The 24,197-nt window shown below is 42.2% G+C and overlaps 1 protein-coding gene across 1 annotated transcript in view; it reads left to right on the forward strand.

The window, feature by feature from the left end:
* The window catches only part of FAM20C (FAM20C golgi associated secretory pathway kinase), a 56,076-nt gene that overhangs the window by 23,363 nt on the left and 8,516 nt on the right, over positions 1 to 24,197 (forward strand). Inside the window, exons 4-5 of the mRNA XM_054271237.1 lie at positions 19,812 to 19,904; positions 21,627 to 21,742. Of these exons, the coding sequence (XP_054127212.1) occupies positions 19,812 to 19,904; positions 21,627 to 21,742 (209 nt within the window). The remainder of the gene's footprint in view (positions 1 to 19,811; positions 19,905 to 21,626; positions 21,743 to 24,197) is intronic.

Raw genomic sequence — 24,197 nt, forward strand, 5'->3', positions numbered from 1 at the left:
GTGCCAGTTCTGCCTAGTGGCCACTAACAATGTCCCTGTCAGGCAGCAGCATGATTATAGCTTTATTTCACTCATTTTGTCTGCATTTGCCTTTTCAAGGAGCAACAATGCAGCGATTCTGAAGTCTAAATGTGGCCTAAGGGCAGAAATTGCCCTGTTTGCCCACAAACACCAGATTCCTGGGGTGATGCCATCCTCAGGAAGACACCAGTGGTGCTGATAAGGCAATAACCATAACCACTGATCAGTGCTTTGCTGATGTTCTGGTCTGTGTGCAATATTGCTCACCCTACACTTTTGCTGTTCTGTGCTACATCCTTTGGCAGGAGAAAAACCTTGTCAGTGGTCAGAATGGTACCTGGGCTGCAGGAGGTGCCCAGACCCTGTTATCCTTGGCATGGCTGGCTCCTTTTGCTCAGGGCTGTAAATCAATGCTCATCCCTCAGTTCCAGCCCCAGCAGCATGAATCCTGCCATTTTGTGTCTCTGCAATTGGGAACAGCCTCCTGTTGCTGACATCTGAATCACATTTTTAACAATAATTTCCTTTGTTACGCAAAATGATGCCAAAGCAAACAGTGGTGTTGGAGGCTCACTGTCTGGTTTGAATAACACAGACCTTTAAATGGATGAGGACTATGAATAATTTTAATATAGATCCTGGGTGTGTGTTGTTTACTTGCCTGTTTTTGAAGGATTTTTTTATTTTTTATAATTTTCCCTGACAATGTAAGCCTGTCACTCTTGCAGTAGGACAGTTTAGAAGAGCTCCCTGATCCCTCTTAGCTAATTGTACTCTTATAATGATATTGGATTCTCTCATCTTTCCCTTCTCCTAAAAAAATGTATTGAATTGCCTGATATCGCACAGATTCTTTATTGCAATATCTTCTAGATTTAAAAGCTGCATGTATTGAAACTATTTTGGTGTTACCAAAGCTATTTAATGTCTGTGAACTTAAGGAATGTATTTTCTGGCACTCAGCAGTGACTCCAAAGCCCCAAAGAATTACACTCAACAGCCCTGAATTTCAAAGCCTGACATCACTGTGAGCAAGGAATACAAATCCATCAACAGGAGCAGGATTTTAATTGCTTTTGCGTGATTCTATAGAAATCTAAAATTGCTTTATGGGATGAAAAAAAAAAATCTGGATTTTTGTTCGTGAAGAGGTTTTAATTCTGGCGAATAAAATAAGTGGTTGCTGGAATAATAGAGGATTTTTTTCCCCTCTGACTGTGTAGCTGTTCCTACAGCCTCTGCCTGCTGGGATTTTATCCTTGAGCAGTGAGACATCAGAGTTCATCAGATATTATACGTGGCAATTGCCAAGCCAGGAGAGGCTGTTTGGTGGCTGGAAGATTTGTGCTTCTGTTGCATTCACTGGTAAAAAATGAGACCACCTGCATCCTCTTGCAATGTGACCTTCTCTAGCTGCTCATATGCTGTGTTTTCTTTGTGATCTGATCTGGTTTTAAGGGTAATCAAAAGACCAACAGTGCTTTAAAACCCAATAATACCTTAACTCTTCTTTTACAGTTTTCCTTTCTTTTTTTTCCTCTTTTTTTTTTTTTTTTTTTTTTTTTTTTTTTTTTAATGAAAGGAATGAAAACCTTTGCAGACATTTCTACATCTGGCTTAACTTCTAGTTGCATGCATCCTCAGGGAGTGCTGGAAAATATTACTTCTCCTGTTTAGAAGAGCAGTAAATGAGTCATCTTTTCCAAAATAGTTTTCAAGGAAAGGGATATCAGAAGTTGTTTGTATTTTCCTGTTTAATAGACTTAGTGAACACTTAAAATCTGGTGTGCATCAGGAAAGGAGCAGCACCAGGGTGTGAATGGTTCCTTTGCCTTGGAGGAAATAAAATCTGCCCTCTTGTCCCATCCCAGCATTTCTGTGTGTGAATCAGCTGGAGGAGTTCCCTTCCCCTCTCTAAAATATTTAGGATGTCCAAAGATGTCCAGGGCACCCAGACTGGAGATCACAGTGGAGGCTGAGACCCTGAACAAGGTCACAGAAAAGTTTCCATATCCCCCATGTCCCCCCAAAGCAAAAATCACTGATGAGCTGAACCTTCTCAAAGGTGTTCAAGGACATTAACAGACATGGCTCAAGTGGGGCCACAGCAGCATCTAACACAGAAATAACATTTCCTTGACCAGGGATGGAAAATGTTGCTGAACTTGTTTCAGGGAAGACAAAACAAAACAGGACAATCCAGTATTTTATATTTAATTTAGCATTACACTTACAAAAAGAGGATTGGTTGCAGTATCTGACATTCCTCCCTGGTATTTTTATGGCATTTGAAGCTTCCTATTGAGGGCCTTTAAATACTTTCAATTATTTTCAGGAACAAAACTAGCCATTATTGTATTTTTGAAACACAGTAATTTTGTCCTTTCCTGTCTAACCGCCTATCTTAAAAATACTTTTTAAACAATTACTTTTAAATCATTTTGCCTTTAAATTGACCATAACAAACCAGACAGATCTCTTCAGGATTAATTTTCCACCTAGCTGAAGAAATTAGCTCTTGCTTTCTCCCTCCCACCTCGAAGCCGTGCTAGGATGGTTACCTGGATACCCTGCCTGTAAAGGATGTATGTGCTGAGGCAATTTAAATAGCCTGATTTGTCATCTAACTGCAGACATCATTAGCAAAGCATTATTTGGCTGGAACACTGTAGGCTGAACGTGGATAACTCCTCTGTATTGAGGAAAGATTTAATTTAACCACCTTGTCACCAAATATTGTCTGTCTTTAGTGGGGAGCTGCAGCAAGGCTGGTGTGAGGAGTGCAAGAGGTATCTGGGTGGGAAGTTATTTTCCTGTGGTGTGTAACTATTGGGAATTCATTCTGCAGCAGGAGGAGGACAGCTGCTTTTAAATTTCTTGGTTTAGAATCTACTGGTTGGTTTATTTTGGGGCAAGGAAATAATTTTTGTGTCAAGGAGAGGAAGAAAATATGAGTCTGGCTTTTCCTCTTTGCTATGTAACTCTTCTCCTTGTCACAGTCCCCATTTCAATTTATTTCTCTGGTTATCATCTCTGGTTTTAAAATGGCAATTCCATCAGGATGGAAGGATCCCTATAAGCAGATTTTTAAAAACAAGTTGGTGAAGTTACAATGATGTTTTGAAATATGTGACAGAGTGTAAAGCAGAAAATAGTGGCCTCCTCTGATAAGACCTGCATGTCAAAAGGCAGAAATTGGCATTTCCTTGGAATCTGACTGTGGAGATGTCAGGGATGTAGTCTGGGCATAACAATAAGGAACATGTAAAAACAATTCTGAATTTCAGGAAAAGTGCTTTTTTAGTTCTCAGATCACTTTTTAGTTTAGGATTGAACGTAACAGAACCATTTTAAGGCTCTAACTGCAATCAGATAATTTATTATTGAGTCCTGTATGATTTGAACAACTCAGCTGGAGTCTGGTGATCTGTCAGGCTCCACAGACCTGCAGCCTCCCATCGAAGGCAATTCTGCAGCTACAGCTGAACTGCACAAGCACCACAGTTGCAGAGCTGCCAATTATATATTCCTGAACATTCTTCTTGGCAAATCAACTCCCAAATCGTGTTCAGAAATCATAGTCTTAAATGAAGCACGGCTGCAAAATATTCTGCTGATCTGTGGTGCAAGTCCTTTTCCTTTAGTCATAATTGATGTTACAAAATATTTTATGGTTTCTGTCATTAGTATTCCCAATTGGCTCAATCTACAATTTATCTCATGCTGTAAAAAATGCTAAGAATTTTCTACCGATTAGCAGCAACAGTAGGACATGCTTCAACATTTATCAACATTGGGTATTTTTGGGTGGGTAAGGAGTCTTTTGTCTTTGAGTTACAATGTGTCTAGACATTCTATTTTTGTTACAAATCTAGCAAAATGAAGATGCTTTTCAGGTAGTAATTAAATTCTTTCAGTGACATAAAGTCTACTGTGCACAAGGCTTCAAGATAATGAATATATTTATTTCCAGGAAAACTGGAGTATTTTCCTTGCCATTTGTAGGACTCAGCATATAAATAATGCAGGCCATGCTGTGCTGATTTTCAGTTCATCCCAGGAAATTATGCCATTAAAAATGCCACAGTTCTTTCAGGCACACACAGACACAGCAGGTAAAGGGAATATTCATGTGATGAACAGTGACAGAAGCAGCATTAGCTAATGCATAACCTTGCAAAGCACCCCTCAGACAATGAAATTGTTTGCAGTAATTGTTGTGTGGAATGAGACTGTTGTTTAACTTAACATCATGGCAGCCAAACTGTGATCCATCAAAGTGGCTCTGAATTTGTAACCCAGGGTTAGGACTTGGAAGTGCAAAACAAGGTGAAGGGAAATGAAGAGCTCTGGAGCCACCCCAAACACACACAGTCGATGAGCGTGGTGTAAATGGAATTTCTTTTAAGCAGTTCTGAAAATGTAAGGTCCCCATAAATTCCTCACAGCCTTGCTTTTGTCTGTGAGCATATGTTGCTTTTTGAAATCTGCAATTCTGGTGTTAAAACCTCCCCTGTACAAAACCAGCCGTGGCTCTTGCAGTGCTCAAAGATCACTCGGTGTGTGAAAGCAGCATCATGTCTCTGCTCCCTAAGGTGAGAGTGGTTTGTGTGGTAGAAAAAGGAAAATTTTGCCATCTCCCATCCGTGGGCATTACTTATGCACAAGCAGAGCTTTAGTACGTGTTGCAAATGGAAATCAAGTACATGATGTGCCTGGAAGGAGTTTATCCCACTATTTATGGGCTGATCACATTTGGAGCCAGAACTGGCTCGGTTATTTTTAGTTCAATAACGTTACAGTAGTAGTCACATTTATAAAGAAGTGAGAAAATTCTCCTGCCATTGACAGACCCTTCTCTCTGGATCTCATTTCCACCCTGAGTGTCCCCACACTCTGTGTCCCAGAGGAGAAGCTGACTGCCACGTGCCTGTGTGATTGCAGGTCAAGGAGTGGCAGCTCAGACATGGATTTAAACTAAATAAAGCAGCTTTGTGGGTCCTTGTGCCTTTCCTCCTTCCCTCCCAGCCTGCTTGAGCCACATGCTCTGCTCTGGACGTGGACCATGGCTGCTCTTTGGCACCCCAGGACAGGTTTTCCCATCCCTCTCAGGTGATACCTGCATGGAGTGCAGGTGTTTGCCCAGTGGTGTTGGAGAAGATCAGTTTTCAGAGCTGGGGTTGGGTGGAACTGGCACAAAGGAGCTTTGTGCAGGAGGGAATTCAGCTGGGCACAAGGCTTGCTGTGAAAAGTTTTGGCTGGATCTCAGAATAGTTCAGAAAGAAGAAAAATCTCACTTTTCAGAAAAAAAAAAAAAAGGGCTCAATCTTATTTCTCATCTTTATTTTCATGAAAAATCAACCATTTCAAGCTAATGGCCTTTGATATTCTTCAAGGAAGAAATTCCAATACTTTTAAAGATGCCGATGTGGTACATAGGTACTTCATTAGCAGGATTGAGTCATTGTTCCTTCCTTCTTACAAATTGAAAACCATTAAAAATCATGAAATAATAAGGGAGAAGCATATAATTTAATATGGTCATCTATTAAAAATGCACACTGTGCATAAATAATCAGACATATCAGCAGGGAATCCACAGCCATCTAACAACTCAGTTGCTTTGCAGTTGCCATCTGACCTGTAGATAAGTGGAAACAATGTCTTTATTAAGCTTACAGAGCTGAATATTAATCATTAGCAAAACCAGCACTGCAAGATGAAGGAGAACTCTTGCTATGTCCCTGGGAGCTGTGTGCATGTACCTAATGGCAGGATTTAAACTATTAAGGTCATATCAAAAATAGATCTGCTATTTGTCCACGGGGCTTACTGGTCAGCTACAAAGGCAATCAGATTTAGGATGTCATTTAAAGACTTATTGAAAAGGTGTAGCTGGAAATATACCCTAAAAGACTTCACTTGATTTGTCCTCTTATTTTCTCCTCTGGGTGAAAAGGATTAAGAACAACTGAGTGCTTAATTCTTATAGGATTTTATGCAAACAGTGGGTTTTTAGGTTTTTTGTGTTTTCAGTGTCCCCACTGCTCTGGCCTCTGCTCCTGCCAGAGCAGTGGGGACATTGAAAACATTGTGACATCGTAGCACCAGCATATGTGATGCTGGAAATAGAAGGCTAGAGCTAATATTTTTAAAGAGGTGACTAAAAAGATCTGTATATGTATAAAAAATGAAATGTCAAATTTAATCTTTGTAACTTTGTGTCATTTTCTCATTTTCCTGGAGGTGAGCAAGGAACCCACTTTGTTTTATTTCTTTTGGTTTCTTCTTCCACCTGTTTGAACCACTAAGCTGATTCAGTCCAGAGGTGCCCTGGCTGTCTGTAACTAATCCTGTAATACTTCTCTGACATTCATATTGATGTTGAGCAGTCCTGTCAATACAATCACTGCCTGTGAGCTGCATGGAAAACAGCACACAGGGAAAAAAAAAAAAAGAAAAAAAACCCAGGTTTAATTCTTGCCAATATTTGTGATAAAATGAAGATCTTCACTCAACTTTATTGGAATCTACTCAGGCATTTGGTAAGAGCAGCCTATTGGAGATTGCTTAAGGAGGGAACTTGAGGGACCTGTGATAAAACACAAGAAGATGCTTTGTGTATTCTTTACTGTCTGAGATCTCAGGTCCTGAAAGTGTCAGATACTCACTGTGCTCTAGACAGAGTGGAAATTCCAATATTAATTTAATATTCTTCAGCTCCTGCTCTTGCTTAATCCTGCATTATCCTCCTTGATATTGGCAAGAGCTGTGGAGGATATCATGGGTGTATTCAAACTAAATGCTAAAACCAGAGGTTATGTCTTCTGTCCCCCTCATCCAGGCATGGATGAGAACAGGGTGTTTGCTGTCACAGGTGGCTCATTCAGTTATTTGGTTGAGTCTGCATCTGCTCTACAATCCTCTGGAGTCAACAGGGAGCTTTTCCCATGAATTCACTATTCTTTGTATTTGAGTACATGCAGGTCAGGTCCCAGTTTATGAACTGGCTCAGTCTTTCCTGATCTAATTCACCTTGAACTCATGGGAAACCTTTCACTGAGTGGAAGGAAAGTTGGATCAAACCCAGAGGAAAAGCAGTAAGTGCTGCAGGAATGGGACAATGAAGTCCAATGGTTAAAGTACACAACTGCTTTGCTCTGCCATTTACTTATCCACACAGTAGGAAAACTGAAATACAAGTGTCCTTGGCTTTGGGAAAAACATCATTCTGTCGTTGAAACCAAACTGCTGTGGGCTGTGCACACACACAGCTATAACACTGTACATACAGTAGATAAGCTTCACATTTTGTAGACATTTAAACACAGTTTAAAATGCAAGGAGAGGTAACCAGACATTCACTGCTAGGGAAAAGCAGCTGCATGTCATAAATCAGCTCCATAAAAAAAGAAAAAAATCTGGCAACAATATCATTTCACTAAAGCTTTTATTCCTCATCTTTGCATAATTTTCCTCCCCTCTCTTGTCCTCTACTCTTGCCTGTTTTTTTCACGTGTTGTTTTTTCTGAGCTCTGCTTTTTTTTTATCGCCCCTCTCACACTTTATTAAAATCTCCCCTTATCTTACCAAACTTCCTCAACGTAGATAGACTTTAAAGTTTAAATCAGCTGAAACGAATGCTTAAGAGTGGGGCACACCTGTTTCACATTGAGCACTGGCTCAGCACAGGAGAGGGAAGTGTTCCCTGTGTCTGCCTGCACACACACACAGATCCTCTCTTTATCTCCACTCCAGCTCTGAGTGGGTGCATTTTTGCAACCCACCGAGCGTGAATATTGGTCTGCACCTCGAGCGTGGGAGTTCCTCGAGTGATTGCCCCTGATGGGAGATGTTTATATAAAACAGTGATTGCCCTGAGCAGCCAAGCCAGCCACTGCCTTTCTTCCCTTGCAGGGCCAAAGAGATCCTTACCCTAACATCCTTTTGCTCTTTATCTTTTCATACGGAATATTTTTCAGAGGTTTCAATAGGTCTTTTTTAAAATTATTTTTTAAAAGGAATTTAGGCCAATACTGAACCCTTCTGAAATCCTGCATCCACAGAGATCTTCCCCTAACATCCTTTTGCTCTTTATCTTTTCATATGGAATATTTTTCAGAAGTTTCAATAGGTCTTTTTTTTTTATTATTTTTTAAAAGGATTTTAAGCCAATACTGAGCCCTGTTGAAATCCTGCATCCTCTGCCATTTAAAGTGATTCTCCTCCAAAGCTGCACCTCCATTTTTTCCCTAAAATGCTGTGTCTGTAACTGGGATAAAAGGAGGAGAAGGATGATGCTCTGTGGCAAGCAGGGACTATATTTGAGCTCCCCAGCATCAGGACCCACATGGAGGCCAGGAGGTTAAAATCCTCCTTCTCAGTGGAGGTGGAGAAGAAGGAAGAGATGCTAATATGGTTTGATTTTCCCCTGGGAATAACCCAGTGACTCCCTGTGGGCTGCAGAACATGAACCCACACTTCATGCAGACAGTTGTAAGCTTAAAGGACCCTGATGTGTAATTTCCAGAGTAATTTGTGACTCATGTGGTGCCCTTAATATAAAGTGTGGATTAGCAGGGAAGGTTTCCAGCCTGGAAAAGGAGAAGCTTAGAGAGAAAGAAAAGGGTTTTTTTTTATAGGTCTGTAAAACAGTGTGATTATTCTGTGAAAAGGCTACTAAAAAATCTTCCAACCCAGTATGCTCTTTCTCAAGCAATAAATGAGCAACCAAGGCTGAGGAAGATGGAGTTAACTACATCAAATTTAGCCAGGAAGTGAAACATTTGGGTTAATACCAAGATAATCCACTACTTCTACTGTGTTCTACTTGAGAAGCTAAGGCATCCTCATCCTCTGACTGAGGCTGAGGAATGCTGTTCCCAAATTGTTGAGAGGTTTAGGGGCACCCAGGAGTATTTGCACTTGTAAGTCACCTTGGCAGCCTGCAGGCAGTAAGTAACTCCCTTAGAAACGCTCAAAGTGGTGATATCAGCACATTGCCAAACATGTAACCCTCTGCAGATGGAAATAACCCAGGTGGGAGGTGTGTGGGTGAGGGGAAATCAGCCTCAGAGGTGTACTGAGCACCTGCAGGGCTTTGCAGTGGGATGAGGCCAGTGCCAGAGCTCAGCTGGGGCATGGCCAGCAGCAAAGGGCTGCTCCATATTCCTTGTTTAGGCAAAATTCTGGTTGGGAAGAAAACACATGAGAAAATGAAGGGTTACCCACAAACTGTAGAAGCAGCTGAGGGCAGAGAATAAGTTGGGCACTCTTCACAGAGGTTGTGTTTGCTGGCAGGAGTGGTAATGAGGCAGGAGTTAAAATAAAATAAATGACGAAACAGAGAGGTTGCATGGTTTGCTTTATTAGAGCAATGAAATAACCACACCATATCAAAGCAGCTCCCTTTTCTTTTGGAACCATGGAGGAGTCTGAGGCAGGCAATTACACCTCCTTTTCAACTCAGAGAGGCACATCACCCTTTGCCACAGGTTAAGGAATGTTAACAGCAGCAGGAAGGCGAGTTCAGGGGTATGTGTGCTTTACTGGGAACTCACAGCTCCCAGGAATTGGAAACACTCAGTCCTGGGAAGCAATTATCTCACAGGAACCACATGCTTGCTGTCCTCAGTGGCAGAATTATGGAAGAGATCTGGGATTGGAGCAAGCTTGAAAAGCAAAACTGGGTGAAAGTCCCCTCTGATGGGCAGAAGGATGGGGCACCAGTGCATCCTCTGGCCCCTCTGTGGGGCATTCTCAAGGGAAATCAGAATGGGCCTGAGCTGTCTGCTGGCGCTCACAAGCTCTGGGATTTGCAACAGGAGATTGCACAAGATGCTCTGATCCCCTGTTTTCTCATTTTGTACTGAGACTTTGATTTGAGCCTCTTTTTTCACTTTTAAGGAGTCTTGATCCCACCAGGGAGCTGCAGGCCTCAGGGCCAATCTCAAAGGTGACTTTGGGGCCTACCAAAGCCTGTGCAAAGCCTGTGGCCAAACTGACTTGTGCTTTTGGCAGAAAGCTTTTTGGGAAATGATTTTTTTTTTCCCCAAAGGAGTTGTTGTTGTTGTCATGGGTGGGAAGAAGGAGGAGGAGAAGGAGGAGGAAGAGGAGGAGAAGGAGAATCAGTTCTGAGTGTGGCAATGGCCGGGCTGTGTGGCCAGGGCTGCTGCAGGGGTCTGGTGCTGATCTCTGGCTCGTTCCTGCAAAGTGCTGAGCACAAACAGCTCCGAGGAAGGATTAATTCTGTGTTTGGCTGTCAAGGACACACACAGTTCACTGGCTAGATGTGTGCCCAAAGTTAAGCATGTGCTTAATGAGGCTCGAGTGCTTTGCTCAGGGCAGGGCTGAATCCTTAATAGCTCCTTGGTTTTGCAGCTTTTGCTGAAAAACGGGGCTAAGATTTTCCTGGGAGATTTTGAGGACAAACTTGCTAGTATTCATGGTTCTCATAATGATAGCAAGGAAACTCATGAATAAAAAGGAAGAAATTATGTATCAATGCATCAGACTCGCAGTAATTACTTTTTCCAACCTATAAACCTATTGTGAACCCAGGAATTTCAATGGGCACATACATCACGTACAGTGAGAAGAAAAAATCCAAAAAGCTGAAAGAAACTTGAGCTCTGCTATGCTTCTAATATGTTTAATGTTATTGTTCCATTAAATCCCTACCCTTCATGACCCCAGACATATTAAATAACATTCTCAGGGCTGAAGAAATGCTTCAGACTTCTAATTTTACACATATTTTTTCCTCCTGTGCTCTCAGACCTCTAGAAGTGTTATATATTGAAAAACCTCTGTAGAAAATACTCTGCAGTCTTTTTCCTGAAGGGAGGCTGCAGGTAACTGGGCTCACATGGAGCTCTGTTTGCTCTTGACAGTTTTTCAAAAATAGTTTTTGCAGCTGTATCATTTTTCATGTTTGCAATTTGTGGTGAGCAGACAATGCACAGTGGAGCCTCAAAGGGATAAAACATGACAGATACCATGGGCTTGGCATGGCAAAAATGCTCACACCACTTGCTTAAGAGCACAAAGGAATCTAGGCCATGCAGGGACAGAAAATATTCATGGTGGTATAATTTCTTAATGAAGATGTCTTTAAAAAGACACAAAATATCACTGCAACACCTCATTAATGACATCTCCTACTTTTTTAATTGCTGTGAGGATTTTTTCTCCCAGCTGTGACAACAGCATTGACCATGTTAACATTGGCACTGGGAGGTCTTTTGTTGTGCTGTCAAATACCTCTTAATCTTTCAATTCTTGTATGTCAAGTCAGGTTTCTACCTCGAGGATGAACCAAACCTTATTTCTGGGTCAAGAATTTTGTTTTATCTGCAGCGTAAATTAGTGACAGGAGCTTCCCAGAGCTTGCCTTTCTTTTCACATCGTGACTCATTTGTTTTTCTGTGCAAGCCCTGCTTGTTCTGGATGATGGAAAAACATTTCTGCCCAACAAGCACTGCCACTTAGCCACTGTGCATCAGTGTTCATCTGCTCTCTACATTCCCTATTCCCCATCAGCATCTCGAGGAGGGAGACAAAGATGAATTTCAGCGAGTCCCACCTTTGCACCCCTGTAATTCCTGGTGGTGTGTGCTGCCTCCTGTGCAATTCACTGCAGTATGGATTGTGACCCTCCTGCTGAGCTCCCTGGGCTGCGGAAGGCTTCTCTAAACCAGGGTGTGAAGACCTGAGCTTCTGGTTTTGGGAATACACACTCCAGTCCCAACTGCTGGCTGTAAAGCAGCCGTGTGTGTCAATGCCTGCAGCAGAAGCAGCTCTGCAGTAGTTTTGAAAGCAGCTTTATTTCCCTTACCCCAGCATCCAGGGGTGGTGCTTTTCCATAACTGAGACCAGCCCCATAATGTTGGAAAAACTCATCTTACCTCAAATTTTTTTAGAACCTGTGTGCTTTCCAACACTATGCCTGCCTTTTAAATTTGATGATTCCTTAAAGAAAGGCAAAAAAGCACCTCACTAGTGTTTACAGGGTGCAGGGGAAATAGAGGCAAATGTTACAAAGCATGATCCTACTTGTCTGGTCACATCATGTCCAAACCACAGCAGGCAGTGTTAGATATTGCTGTATGTGCTGGATTGTACATTGAATGCCTCTCTGTACATCCATCTGGAGCTGGGTAGCACTGGAGCTCATCCCTCTGGTTTTGTAGGGCTTCTCTGCTCTGTAACAGCATTTCATTAATGTGGCTTTATTTAAAGCCACCTCCTAAATAATAGCAACAAGAAAAAGAATAAAAGAATAAGAATTAGAATAAATAAGAATAAGAATCACAACAGCCTGTGAATCTGAGCTCTGACCAAGCTGAGCTCAGCACCCATCTCCCCCCATCTCCTCAGCCACCTTCCCAGGGGACAGGAAGGGGACAGTGACACCAAAAAGCACAGGTGAGGAACACATCCTGAAAAATGTGCTTACACTAATAGATTTTTTCCATTTGCTTTTCCCCTGGTGACAGTCACCTACTTACTGGGCAGAGCTGGAAGTGATATTCTGAATTGCTGAAGGAAATTTTCCCAGTTGATCAAACTCTTCTGTGTTTTGTGCTGATCAAAGATTCTCTTCGTGTCTCATGCATTTGAAAGCACAAAAGAATGAATGAGAAAAGAGCTATTCTTCTGAGCTGGTAGACAATGAAATGATGATTGGTGAGATTATGCCTTGACTTTACTGTCAGCACAATGTCAGTAAAGGCAGCAGTATAGAGAAGGTGCATTTTGAGATATTAATGCCACTAAAAGAAACAGAAAAGCCCCCAAAAAGAGGAAAATGTCTAGGTGTGTTATTATTTTTATACTTTAGTGGAGAATAAAATGAATTTTTCATATTCTTGGATCACATTATTTGCCCGGATTATTCATCCCTTCATATCATGTGTGCTTGTATAGGCAGGAGCGGTAACTCAATGTTTTGCTCAGGTGAAAATCTCCTTATATATATTTATTTATTTATTTATTTTATTTTTATATGTAGACATCTAGTGCATGGGATGGCAGGAACCTTCCACTGGTGCTTCTCCTAGCAAGGGGCAGATTTTTCACAACATTTTCACAAATGCACTGACCTGTGCAGAGGAATTAGAGATTGCTTCTTTATCTTTTAGCAACAGTGCAGGTTTTAATGGCAAAACCTAAAATAGGCTTCCAGGGCTCTGGGTTGGTTGGATTTTTTGTGAGTTAAAAATGAATTAATTGTGCTTAGTAAAGAAGAGGCTTCTAAGCTGAGGGATCTGCAGGGTGTTCATTCCCAGGTCCTGGCTTGGGGATGCTCTTTTCAGGAATGGAGCCGTTTGCCTTGGTGTGTTTGTCACAAGTGTCCCCCCTCAGAAAGGCACTCACATCAGCTGCAGCAGGTGTCCCTGGGGTGGTTTTGCCTTGATCATGGAATGAGGGGAAAGAGCAAGGCTGAAAATAAGCAGGGAGGGAGGCCAGCACGCAGGAGGGCTGTGGCTGTGTGATCACAAAAGTGCATCTTGAATATCATGTTAAAGCAACGTCTGTCAAGAATGGTTTAGCTCTAGCTGATCTCACCCTGGGGCCAGGGGATGGGCTAGGTGACCTCCTGAGCCTCCTTTTGCTCTTCCACTGGAAACAGAAAGAAAACCCACCTCAATACACTGTGTCCCTGTGGATTTTCGTACCCTCTTCTCCCCACTGTCCTTCTGTGCCAGGTAACAAGATATTTATACATACAAATGTGCTTTCAGAAGCTTATTGTTATTCTCTGCATAAGTTTATGGTTTATATTAAGCTAACTGGTCCTTGAGCATGTGCTGTTGTCAAGCTCTCTCCGTCTGCTCAGGAGAAAAGTGCTCTGGGGCTGGCACATAAGAGCATGATCTGGGTATTTATCCTTTTGGCAGTTTGCTAATTATTCCTATTGCTATCACATCCCTGCTCGAATTTCTGTCTCTTTGCCACAGTAAATACTCTCTCATTTTTCCAAGCTGCAGAGCTGCTAGTTAAACTGGAGAAGCCTGAATATCCTGCAGGGGCCCATATTGTCATTTGGTTGATAGCAGTGAAAGGGGCCAAACATCCTTTCTGTACCACTCAAATTGCATGTCTTTGCATTCCTGCATTGGCCACTCATTTTCTGGCCCATATTCTGCTCTTGTAAACAGCTCCTATGGTCCCTGGGAGTGCTCTTTGTAGCACAATGCTTTGATAAAGCCAGAGCCATCAGCTGCCAAGGCTCCATAAGGAGGCAGAAATAGGCACCAGATATCTCTGCTGCTGTAGATGTAGCTGCATTAGCCGTATCACTTCTCGTCCTAAGGACTTTCTAAGCCATTAAAATGTATTATAAAATTAAATGGTGTTTTTCCCACCTGTTCTAACTGGTGCCAAGTGCATTGAAAACCCTCCCAGAGGATACAACTCTGCATGCAAAATCTCAGTGCCCTCCTAAAGACTGCAGCTGCCTCAGAGACACCTTTTTTCTTTTTTTTTTTCCCATGGGCTGCCTCCTTTACTTAGAATAATAAGCTTTAGATGATCTCAGGGCACTCTAGATCCCCCTGCTGCACAATCCAATTTGACATAAGTGTTGCATGGAGGGGAGGGAGAAAATCTTGCAAGCAGACACCGGACTTTCAGTCTGAGTTTCCCATTAGTACAAAGAAGAAGTTCATCAGTGGGGGCTTGGGAGATTTCATGCCTGTCTGTGTTGGAGGAAAGGCTCTCTGCAATTGATGGAGCATCTGTGCTGGATCAAGGGGCTGCTTGTGACTTCCCAAGTCCATTCCAGGCCATAAAATCATTGAAACTGCAGCAAACTGCTGAGTGGCCACCTTTGAGTCTTGCAGTAACTATCCTTTTAGTCTGGTATTAGCTATATTTTATCATTTAGGTAACACTGTGTATGAACTGTTAAGCCTGCAACTGGGCTTCAGGACAGGTATTTAAGCGCTCCACAGGAAGAGAGGAAAGCTGCTTTCCAGAGGAGAAGAATAGCAACCTATAACTGTGGGTGGACGCAGTTAATCTCCTGTTATCTGTTCCCATAGCCAAATTATGCTCCTATCAGTGTTAGTCCTGTCCCTGCCAATGCAATTACAAAGCCTTGCTGGTTTATATCTCTTAGTGAGTTTGCTGCTGCCCAGTTCCCCTGGCTGGGTCAGGCAGGGGCTCTGTCTGCAAAATGGCCTGACCCAAGCAAACCTGCTCCCTGCTGCTGCAAAGCTCCTTGTCCTGCTCCCTAATCATCCCTAATCCCAGCAGCTGATTCCCCTGATTATGTGTCAGAACACGAGGGCAGCCTGTTTAAAAGGAGCTGTTTTCCAAGCAGCACCACTTCCTCTCCTCAGCTCAGGGACGTGGGTTTGACACAAGAGGTGTCTCAGAGATGGCTCTGGGCTGCAGCATGGGAGGACAGCATGTGTCTGTCAGGATAACACTTAGCTCACTTTGGGCTCTTTGCCCTATTTTCTGCCTTTCTGGCTGCTGTACAGATAATAGAACCCCTCCAGAGCAGAGGAAGTCTGGCACTGAACAGGATTCTTTCGAGTAATGCACGGCCCTGGTGGGTATTAATTCTGGTAGTTTAGGCAGGTGTATGTTAGTGATCCTGGAAACTAAATACAGATTTCCATGGCAGAGGTTTAGTTTTTATAATGCTATTTTCTGAAATACTAGAGTGTCTGCAGAGTCTGAAGTTGCCCTGTGCTGATTTGGTTGGTGAACAGCAAAAAGAAAACTCCTGAGAAGTTATTGATGTTGAGGCTGGGGGACCAAGTAATTGGCAAAAAAAGAAAAAAACGTTTACAGAAACATTGAAGAGAAGCTTGAAATATAAATATGAATAATTATTTCTCAAGCTTGAGAAATAATTTTCAATTATTTCTGAATACAAATCACTATGTTGATTTATCCAAATACTGCAGAACACCCAACCAGGTCCCAACCATAGCTAGAAAGGAGCTGACTCACCAGATTTATTCATGACTGTTCATTTATCAGAGCAGCTTTCTCTCTTCTGTTTGTAAGCATGACTCACTTCTATAGCCACCAGATCAGATCACAGTTTCATCTTGTCTTGTGTCAACACAAACATGTCCCTGTCCTGTTTAAAATCATTCTTTGCTTCCTATGTGTTCTCTGAGTTGTGCCATGGTGGGAAAATCTTCATGGGCTTTGATTCCCCTTAGTTCTTCCTTCCTCCCTACACGTGTTCCCATGCTGATTTGTCTTTTCCTCATGCTGTAATTGGGCTGGTGCCACCGTGTAATTTTTAACTGTGTGCAGTATCAACAGACCTCCATCTGTCTCTCCTCCAGAGCTTTCCAGCCTGCTGTTATAAATATCTGCCAAATCCTTCTCCAAAGAGAGGATCACCAGATTTCAACTGTTTGCAAAATAAGAGCTGCTGCCAGAAACCCTCTCCCACCGTCTGCAACCTGTGCAGAACCTGTCCCTGCTCGGGGAGGGATGGCACTGCTGGCACAGGGGGGCTCAGAATGGAATTCATTGTCCCTCAGAAGTTGTGGAGGTCTCTTGGCTCAAGTATCTCATCATATGTGTCATTTTATTAGACAATAACCTTCAATAACCATCAGATAAAATCAAACTAACTTGTATGTAGGGGTAGGTGTTTTTTCCCTTTTAAAATGCAATTCTGATTTAAAACATGCATTGGTGTGGATCAGTTCCAGTGTTGTTTTAAAAGATGCTTTACTTGACCTGGAAGGGTCTGAGAGTTCGCTCCCCTTTTCCAGCCTGTCACTTAGGGGCTGAAGACTAGTTACCATGATCTAACTGATTGGACTTGCTGAGAGAAGTTTAATCTTCCAACTCTCTATATTTTTCCATCAGAATAAATCATTAGAATAGGCAAAAACCAGACTTGATTAGATTGTGCACAATTAAAAAAAAAGGCAATTTTTAACATGGATAAAATAAAATTATATATCAATGCAGTTGGATAAAGTAAACATTCTAGATTATGATGTAGGTGCCCTTTGACACTTGAAGCCATTCTCATATTCTCTGTTAATTGGTTCAGAGCTCTGTCAGACTGATGTGGCTTTGTGAGTTGAATTGTGTTTCTTGGGCTCCAACCCACACACATGTTAGTGTTTGCTGGTGGTGTGGCAGCTTGCTCTGCCTGGGGAATTCCCAAGGAACCTCTTCAGGTACTGCTGCACACATCAAATTAAAAATAAATGTCTGCTCGAAGTAAAAACCTGCCTAGTTAATATTAGATCCAAGAAACCAGGTTTCTGTTATAGCTGTGGAACATTGGAGTAAGTCAGCACAAAGGATATTTCAAGGTTGGTTCAGGAGAGGGTTTCATGTTTGGATCTGCTGCATCTTAGATCTGGAGAGCTCTGCAGAGGAATATAAGGAATGTAAAGCATCCTGAGGGGTTGGTAAATCCTCTTTACAGTCTACTTTCTGCGTAACATGGTATTTTCAAGAGGCAGAGAAGTGGGTACCATGTGTTGGACATGGAAAATGTGCAAAGTGGCTTTTTGTAGAGGGAAGCACCTTAAGCACTGAAGAAACTTGGGAGTTGTTTCATGATGTGTCATCAGGTAAAAAAAAATACTGGTATTTCCATTGTCTAGATTGCAATGTGGATTCGGTGCCCATTTTTGAAGGTTTTAGGGCAATTATTTCCATTATTTCCTTAGGAGGGTGTGCAACCACTTGATAATACATTATGACAGCAGGAAAATATGTACACACAAGCCTGAGCCTGCAGGACAGCTGTACTTACTCCCAAATGAAAAATATCCTCAGCCCTTGCTGGGGTGGCAGGGAGCACAGGGAGCAGGGACAGGGCTGTGCTTGCCAGGCTGAGATCCAACCCCCAGCTCAGTCTGATTTTCTGCAGCAAGATTTTCTCAGAAAGGAACAGCCATGGTTTCTTCTAAAGTGTCCAGGAGATAAAAAGCAGATGGCATTGATTAGCTAATTAGTAATATTTTCTGCACCTTATCTGTTGTTCTTGATGTGCGCAAAGTTTGCAAAATCTTGGGGTGAGGATTTGTTGAAGAAATCAACCCTTTTAAAATCTGGAGAGGAGGGTAGCTAACATACAAATATATAATTTTATGGCCAGCAGAAATAGGTTAATCTTTTTTCTTTGAATTAATATTCAGGGCTCATTCCTTCAATTTTAAAGGGAATATGCACAATGAGATTGCAGCTCTCCTAACTCTTGCCTTGACTGCTTAGTGCATTGTGTGAGGTGCACATCCTATTCCTCTTTGTAGGTGTGCTCCTTCCCCTTTTGCATTTCTTATGGAGACAAAGCAAAATAATATTTTTTTATTTTATGCCAGGCTCGCTTTTAGCTTGTGTCCTTGTGAACTCTTTGTGGCCACAGCAGCTCCCTGGCAGGACTTGTGCCAAGTGTTGGCCACCTCTGTGACCATGCTGTGACAATGGTCAGTGCCATTTAGCCAGAGCATCACTGGGGTGTTTAAGGTCACTCTGACCTTGAGTTCTGTTGGACACAAGTGCCTTGATGTTGTTCATCATTTTAGGGCAAGATAGAGTACCTTACCAAGATGTTAATATAATAAAAAGGAATGTCTGAGAAAGGATATCAGGTTTTCAGACCCTGCTGGGTGCACAGCAAAATCTTCATACAGCCAAAAACCACAGCACTTGCCTGGTTTCTCCAGCAGCTTGGAGAGCCCCAGGTGGGTTTGTGGGCAGACAGCAGCTCTGGTAGTCACAGTGGTGGGTAGACACAGCTTCAGGTCCCCAACAACCCCAAAATTAGGACTTCAGGGGAGGTTTGAGCTCTGCACCAGCATGATCCCAAAGCCACCCATGCACCAAGGTCCCATGCAGGAGCTGTATTTTATTTGCCAGCAGGCAGCATGAGTGAAGTATGAGCTGTCAGCTGGGCCACCTGTGGCAGCAGGGAATGAGAAAGAGCTTTGTTTTCCTCTTCTGGAGAGCTGTCCTCCTTTGCAGATGCTCTGCAGGCAGCTTTGCTGTGCTTATCTCCCTCTGAGGATTTCAGAACAGGTAGAGGTGGGACCCAGATGTTGCATTGGTCAGCTTCTTGAGCTGTGCTCCATCCAAAAGGACTGGAAGGTGCTTGAAGTGAGACAGAGATTTGCTCCTCTCTAACAGAGAGCTTTGTATTTTCCATCTACTGTGGTGTGGAAGCTTTAGCCTTCCTATCAGAATGACATTTTTTATTGGTTCTTAAAGGGAAGAAAAAACAAATTCTGCATCCTCTCTCAAGAACACTCTTGTTAATGTTCTTTGAAACATGACAAGTGTTGTGGCCATCAAACTGCAATGATCCTGTTCCTTCTGAAATGAGAAAAACATGTCACTTTTGGCTCTAAGTAATACAAAGGGAGAGGCACATTCTAGATGGGAGCTGCATGGCTGCCAAAGATGAAAGAAAAATGTTATTACTTTTGGAAATTTCATAATTACGGTTAATGATAATTTAATGAAATGACATTGTCTTCACCGCTATCGCTAATGAAATGCTTGAGAATGATAAAACCGATCTTGTTAAATAGAGCGAGAGTTTTGAGTGGAACAGCTTTATGACAGCACACTGCCTGCACAAGTCTTGAATTCCTATTTTTTGTTAGAGTAGCTCAAAAAAGAAGATTAAATGAAGGCTGCATGGCAAATAATGCACAAATGAGGTATTTAAAGGTCTTCCATTAAGCAAACAATACTGAACTCCTCAACAGCATGTTGATGACTGAGCACTGCTCCTTAGGAATGCTAACCCTTAATTAAAACACTTCCCTTGTTTTCCTTTGCAGGCAAACCAGAGAACAAGAAACCCCGCCTGACTTTTTTTACTTCTCAGACTATGAGAGACATAATGCAGAAATAGCAGCATTTCATCTCGACAGGCAAGTGGAACAGATTTACATTAAAAGGGGAAATATTGTGATAAGTTCCTGCATTTGGCCATTCCTGAAACTGAATTACTTTTTAAAAGGGGAAAGTGGAACAAAGGTGGGCAAATGCCATGAATAAGTGAAATGGCAGATGATGAAAGAGTAAGTTAATAATTAGGAAATGCGACTTACTCTGGGAATGAGAAACCTGGCGATAAGTAATTCTCAAAAAGAAAGAGAATTTATATTGAAGAGAAGCTGAAAAATTAATTTCCCTTGTGATCTTGCAGTAGATGTGGAGAGGACCCATCTCCCAGGGAATGTGTCACGTTAGTGTGACAGGAGCCTGGCTCACCCCAATTAGCCCCAGGGCACAGAGATGCAAAGGAGCCAAGGGGAATGGTGCATTCAGAGAGGAGTCCTTGAGATGGAAGGGAGTTCTGGATTCACAGCAAAAAGCTGGGACTGTCCCACATCAGCAGCATAGTTATGGCACAAGTTGATGGGAAGGAGAGGGCAGTGGGGGTCATCTCATGCTCCTGTTGCTGCAGATGTTCCCCCTCCAGAGTTAGTGCAGGGCATGGTGGATGCCCCAGGACTGCAGCCCTCCCTGCCTGCCCAGATGAGGGCTGGGAATTGCTAATTAGTGATTAACAGTATGTCTGGAAACTATGGCATTTCACTGAAGCATCTTTCACACTGTGAAAGGCCAAGAAACATCATTTCAAAAGCACAAAGCTTTCGGGCCACAAATTATTTGGGGTTTTGTGTAGCATTGCTGCCTTCTGGAATGATGGCTAGGGTATGGGAAAATGTCACTGGGTGGCACGGGGTAGGTTTTCCAATCCTGACTATATCCTTCAAGGATCTTCTCTATTTCATTGTTGTTGACCTTGGTGTTGATCCCTTCTGCTTTATATTTTATATTGCCTTTTTAAGCAGATGGTGCTGTAGAAAAAAACATCAGTGGAGTTCCTGCGGGGGGTGTGTTAAATATCCACACACTAAGCAGGAAAAACAGTTGCTACCCAGTGAAGGAAATCTGAACAGCAGACAGTGGATATAAAAATGCTGCCTATGGGGAGACTTTGTATGGGGTCTTTGCTGTTTTCCTGTGTCTCATAGCAGTGCTTCACAGGGAGGTTTTATGATCTATGAAGGAGGGGGAGTTTGGGGTAGGGAGAGGCTCTTCTCCCAGCCTTTGCCTGTGGGAAGATTTTTGGTCTCAGGGAGATTGTTTAGGTTGGTATAAGGGTATTAAAGCAGAGAGGAGCAGAAGGAAATAAATCAAACACATACTAAGGCTGTCAGAAAAAGAATTACATGGTGTTTATGGAGGAAAGAGGCTGAAATCCCATTCCCCAACTCACTTAAAAACTGGTGAGCAAAATGCATGTCATAACAACCATGAAGTAGCACAAAGTGAAAAAATAAATTTTTGCTGTCTCTGGTCTTTGGAATCATATGTATCTTCATTTTTATCCTGGAACAATGCCCTCCATACTTTTCTTGTGTTTTACTCCATACTACATATGCAATGCAGAGCTCATCACATTCAGGACATATTTTGTAATACACTACATGAGGAATTATCCAGTTTAAAGTGATGGGCTTTATGTTCTTTAAAACCCACAGATAAATGTGCCTTCAGAGTGTAATGAAGCTTCCTAAAAGCTGTAACTCCCATTACACTTTAATCCCTTCCATAACCCGCGTCTCCTGTGCCTCCTGCAGGATCCTGGATTTCCGGCGCGTGCCCCCGGTGGCAGGCAGGCTGGTGAACATGACCAGGGAAATTCGAGATGTTACTCGTGACAAGAAGCTGTGGAGAACATTTTTCATCTCACCAGGTAGCCCTGGAAATAACTCTCTCTTCTCTCTATCCCGCTGAACACGTACTTAAGGAAACGATGTGTAGATTGCTTAATTGCTCAGATATTTCTAATAAAACTGTCTTCCAGAGCTTTGAATAAAAATAAATGTGGAGACATAGCTTACAAAGAAGACTTTATTGTTTTGAGTTGAGTGCCTTTTCCCCTTGACAAATTATCTGCAGAGAGAGGCTTTTATGTTCACCAAAGTGTATTCAAAAAATGTTTTATGTAGAACAGTTTCTAGTGCAATTTTTTCTGGTGTTCTCAGTTTATCCAAACCCTCATTACTCAGCTCATTAGTTATTCAGTTGGGGTTTTTTCCCTACTGCAATGTGATCTGTCACTTCTGTTGGTCAGATGCATTTATTTGTGGGTTTGACTGGAGTAGCAAACCTAATTTCTCAGAGCCATTCAGGTTTTATTACAACAGGAGTTTGGACAAAAAAATCAGGAAATATATCTGTAATATATGCTGCCTGCAGCTCAAATTCTCTGTTGGGCTAGAGGTGACCTGAATTGTTCCCAGTCCTCACTCTTGCTTCGAGGGCTGACCCAGAAGCTGATACCACTCACTCCTCACTCACAACATTTTGTGGACCTGGTCAAGGATGGAGCTCCACAGGGTGGGAATTTTACAGGCACAGGATAAAACCCTATCCTGCTCACCAGAATATACAACTGGAATAGGGAAAAATTGACAAAAGGTGGGAAAAAGAGGTAGCATCTCTTATTTAACATCTGGGATGCTGAGATGGAGAAATTAAGGCTCTGAGTTAAGGCACAGAAATATTTAAGTTTGTTCTTACATATAGAATTTATAGGTTGTATGTTCAATTTAAAGCACAGTGCCATGTTCCAGTAGTTGAATTCATATTTTTTCAGCTGTGTGCAAGTGTGCTTTGCTGATCTGAGGCTGTGGCTTGTGTAAGAGGCAATCTGGAGCAGAAACCTCTGGAGATCTCTCCCTTGCTCTGTGTGTGATTGGCCAGAAGCTGTTTATCCCAGATCCCTAAAGTCGAGATCCAAAGACTTAATTACAGTTTCTCCCAATGTAACTGTAATTTATTGCTGTTAGCTAGAAACCAGGGCCCTGTCATTGCCGAGCTTTTGCTCTTAAAATGTTTATCACACTTTTCTGATCCCCAATAAAGTCATTATTACGGCTGCTATTTTTAGCTTCATATTTGTGTTCAGCTCTGCAGGACACAGTTGAGCAGACAGTTATTTATTCCAAGAACTTCACTAGTAAATTACATTACATAATTGCAGAAGGTTTCATTCTACCCAGTATTATGAGCACTTCAATTTTACATGCAGTTACAGTGACAATAGATGTTCACCATACCTGGTGGACACACACTTCTGCATTTGCCTTAGTTGATTTCTCTCCTTCTTTGTTTCTCTATAATCCTTTTTGGTTTTGGCTTGATTTTTGTAGGTAAATACATGCAAAAAATGGCAAAAAAAATCTTTTGTCTGTGCACAAGGTGCTTTGGCCCACTTTGAACATAAGCCATTTTATTCCTATTATGGCAAGTAAGATGTGGATTAATAGGTTTGCTTAATTTTTGGTGTTCCTACATTGTATTTCAAGACTTAGGGATGAACTTGAATTATTTCTGAGAATTAAAAAACTGTTCTCAAGTACTGAGCATCTTACAGCAGCCAGAGCAGGGCAATACAGAGTTAAGGCTGCCAGTTTGGATGAAGATCTTTATCTTTCCATTATGAAATTCCAGATATCCAAGCATAATCCTTTATTCAAATTTATTTGGAGGTCTCAGATAAATTCAATTAAAATATTTGATTAACTATGAATCAGGCTTTTCTGGAGAATAAAATGCTCAGGCAATTAATTTTTCTGTCCATTTTACATTTCCTGAATCAATATACTTTGGTTAAATCACGTTGGTTACTTGTCAGAGTTCTTCCCTACAAATCCCCAGCTTAATTAGTCAGATTCTCATTAACATATGCCCAACCTCTGTCTTATATTTCACACTGACCTTAAAAGGCAGACATTAATTAATGCTTAATGAAAAAATAACAAAGAACCTAAATTAAGCTTTTAGGAACAACTTCCACAAGGCCAGCAGGCAGCTCAGGCAGCAGAATGAGGGCAGGGAAGGAAGAGAAGAGGGAGGTGCTGGGGAGAGACTCATGGTCTGGGAGGTGAGGATGAAGAGGAACAGGGAGCCTGAGGAAGGCTCAGGGGCTGACTTGCTCCTCTGGCTGATGAAGGGCAGCTGAGGCTGCTGGTTTTGAGGGAGAGATGCCTCAAAATGTGAGAAATTGAGGTGTGACCCTCCAAACCCCTGCTGGTTTTGAGGGAGAGATGCCTCCAAAGGTGAGGAATGGAGGTGAGACCTCTGGGGACATGCACGCACCAGGCTGTGCACCAACATTAGCCCGTTTTGTTATTCCCCAGACC

The sequence above is a fragment of the Melozone crissalis genome, unplaced genomic scaffold (assembly GCF_028551555.1).
Source record: "Melozone crissalis strain CALT ecotype California unplaced genomic scaffold, PUWL_Pcris_2 ptg000012l_1, whole genome shotgun sequence".
In the NCBI taxonomy this organism is placed as follows: Eukaryota; Metazoa; Chordata; class Aves; order Passeriformes; family Passerellidae; genus Melozone; species Melozone crissalis.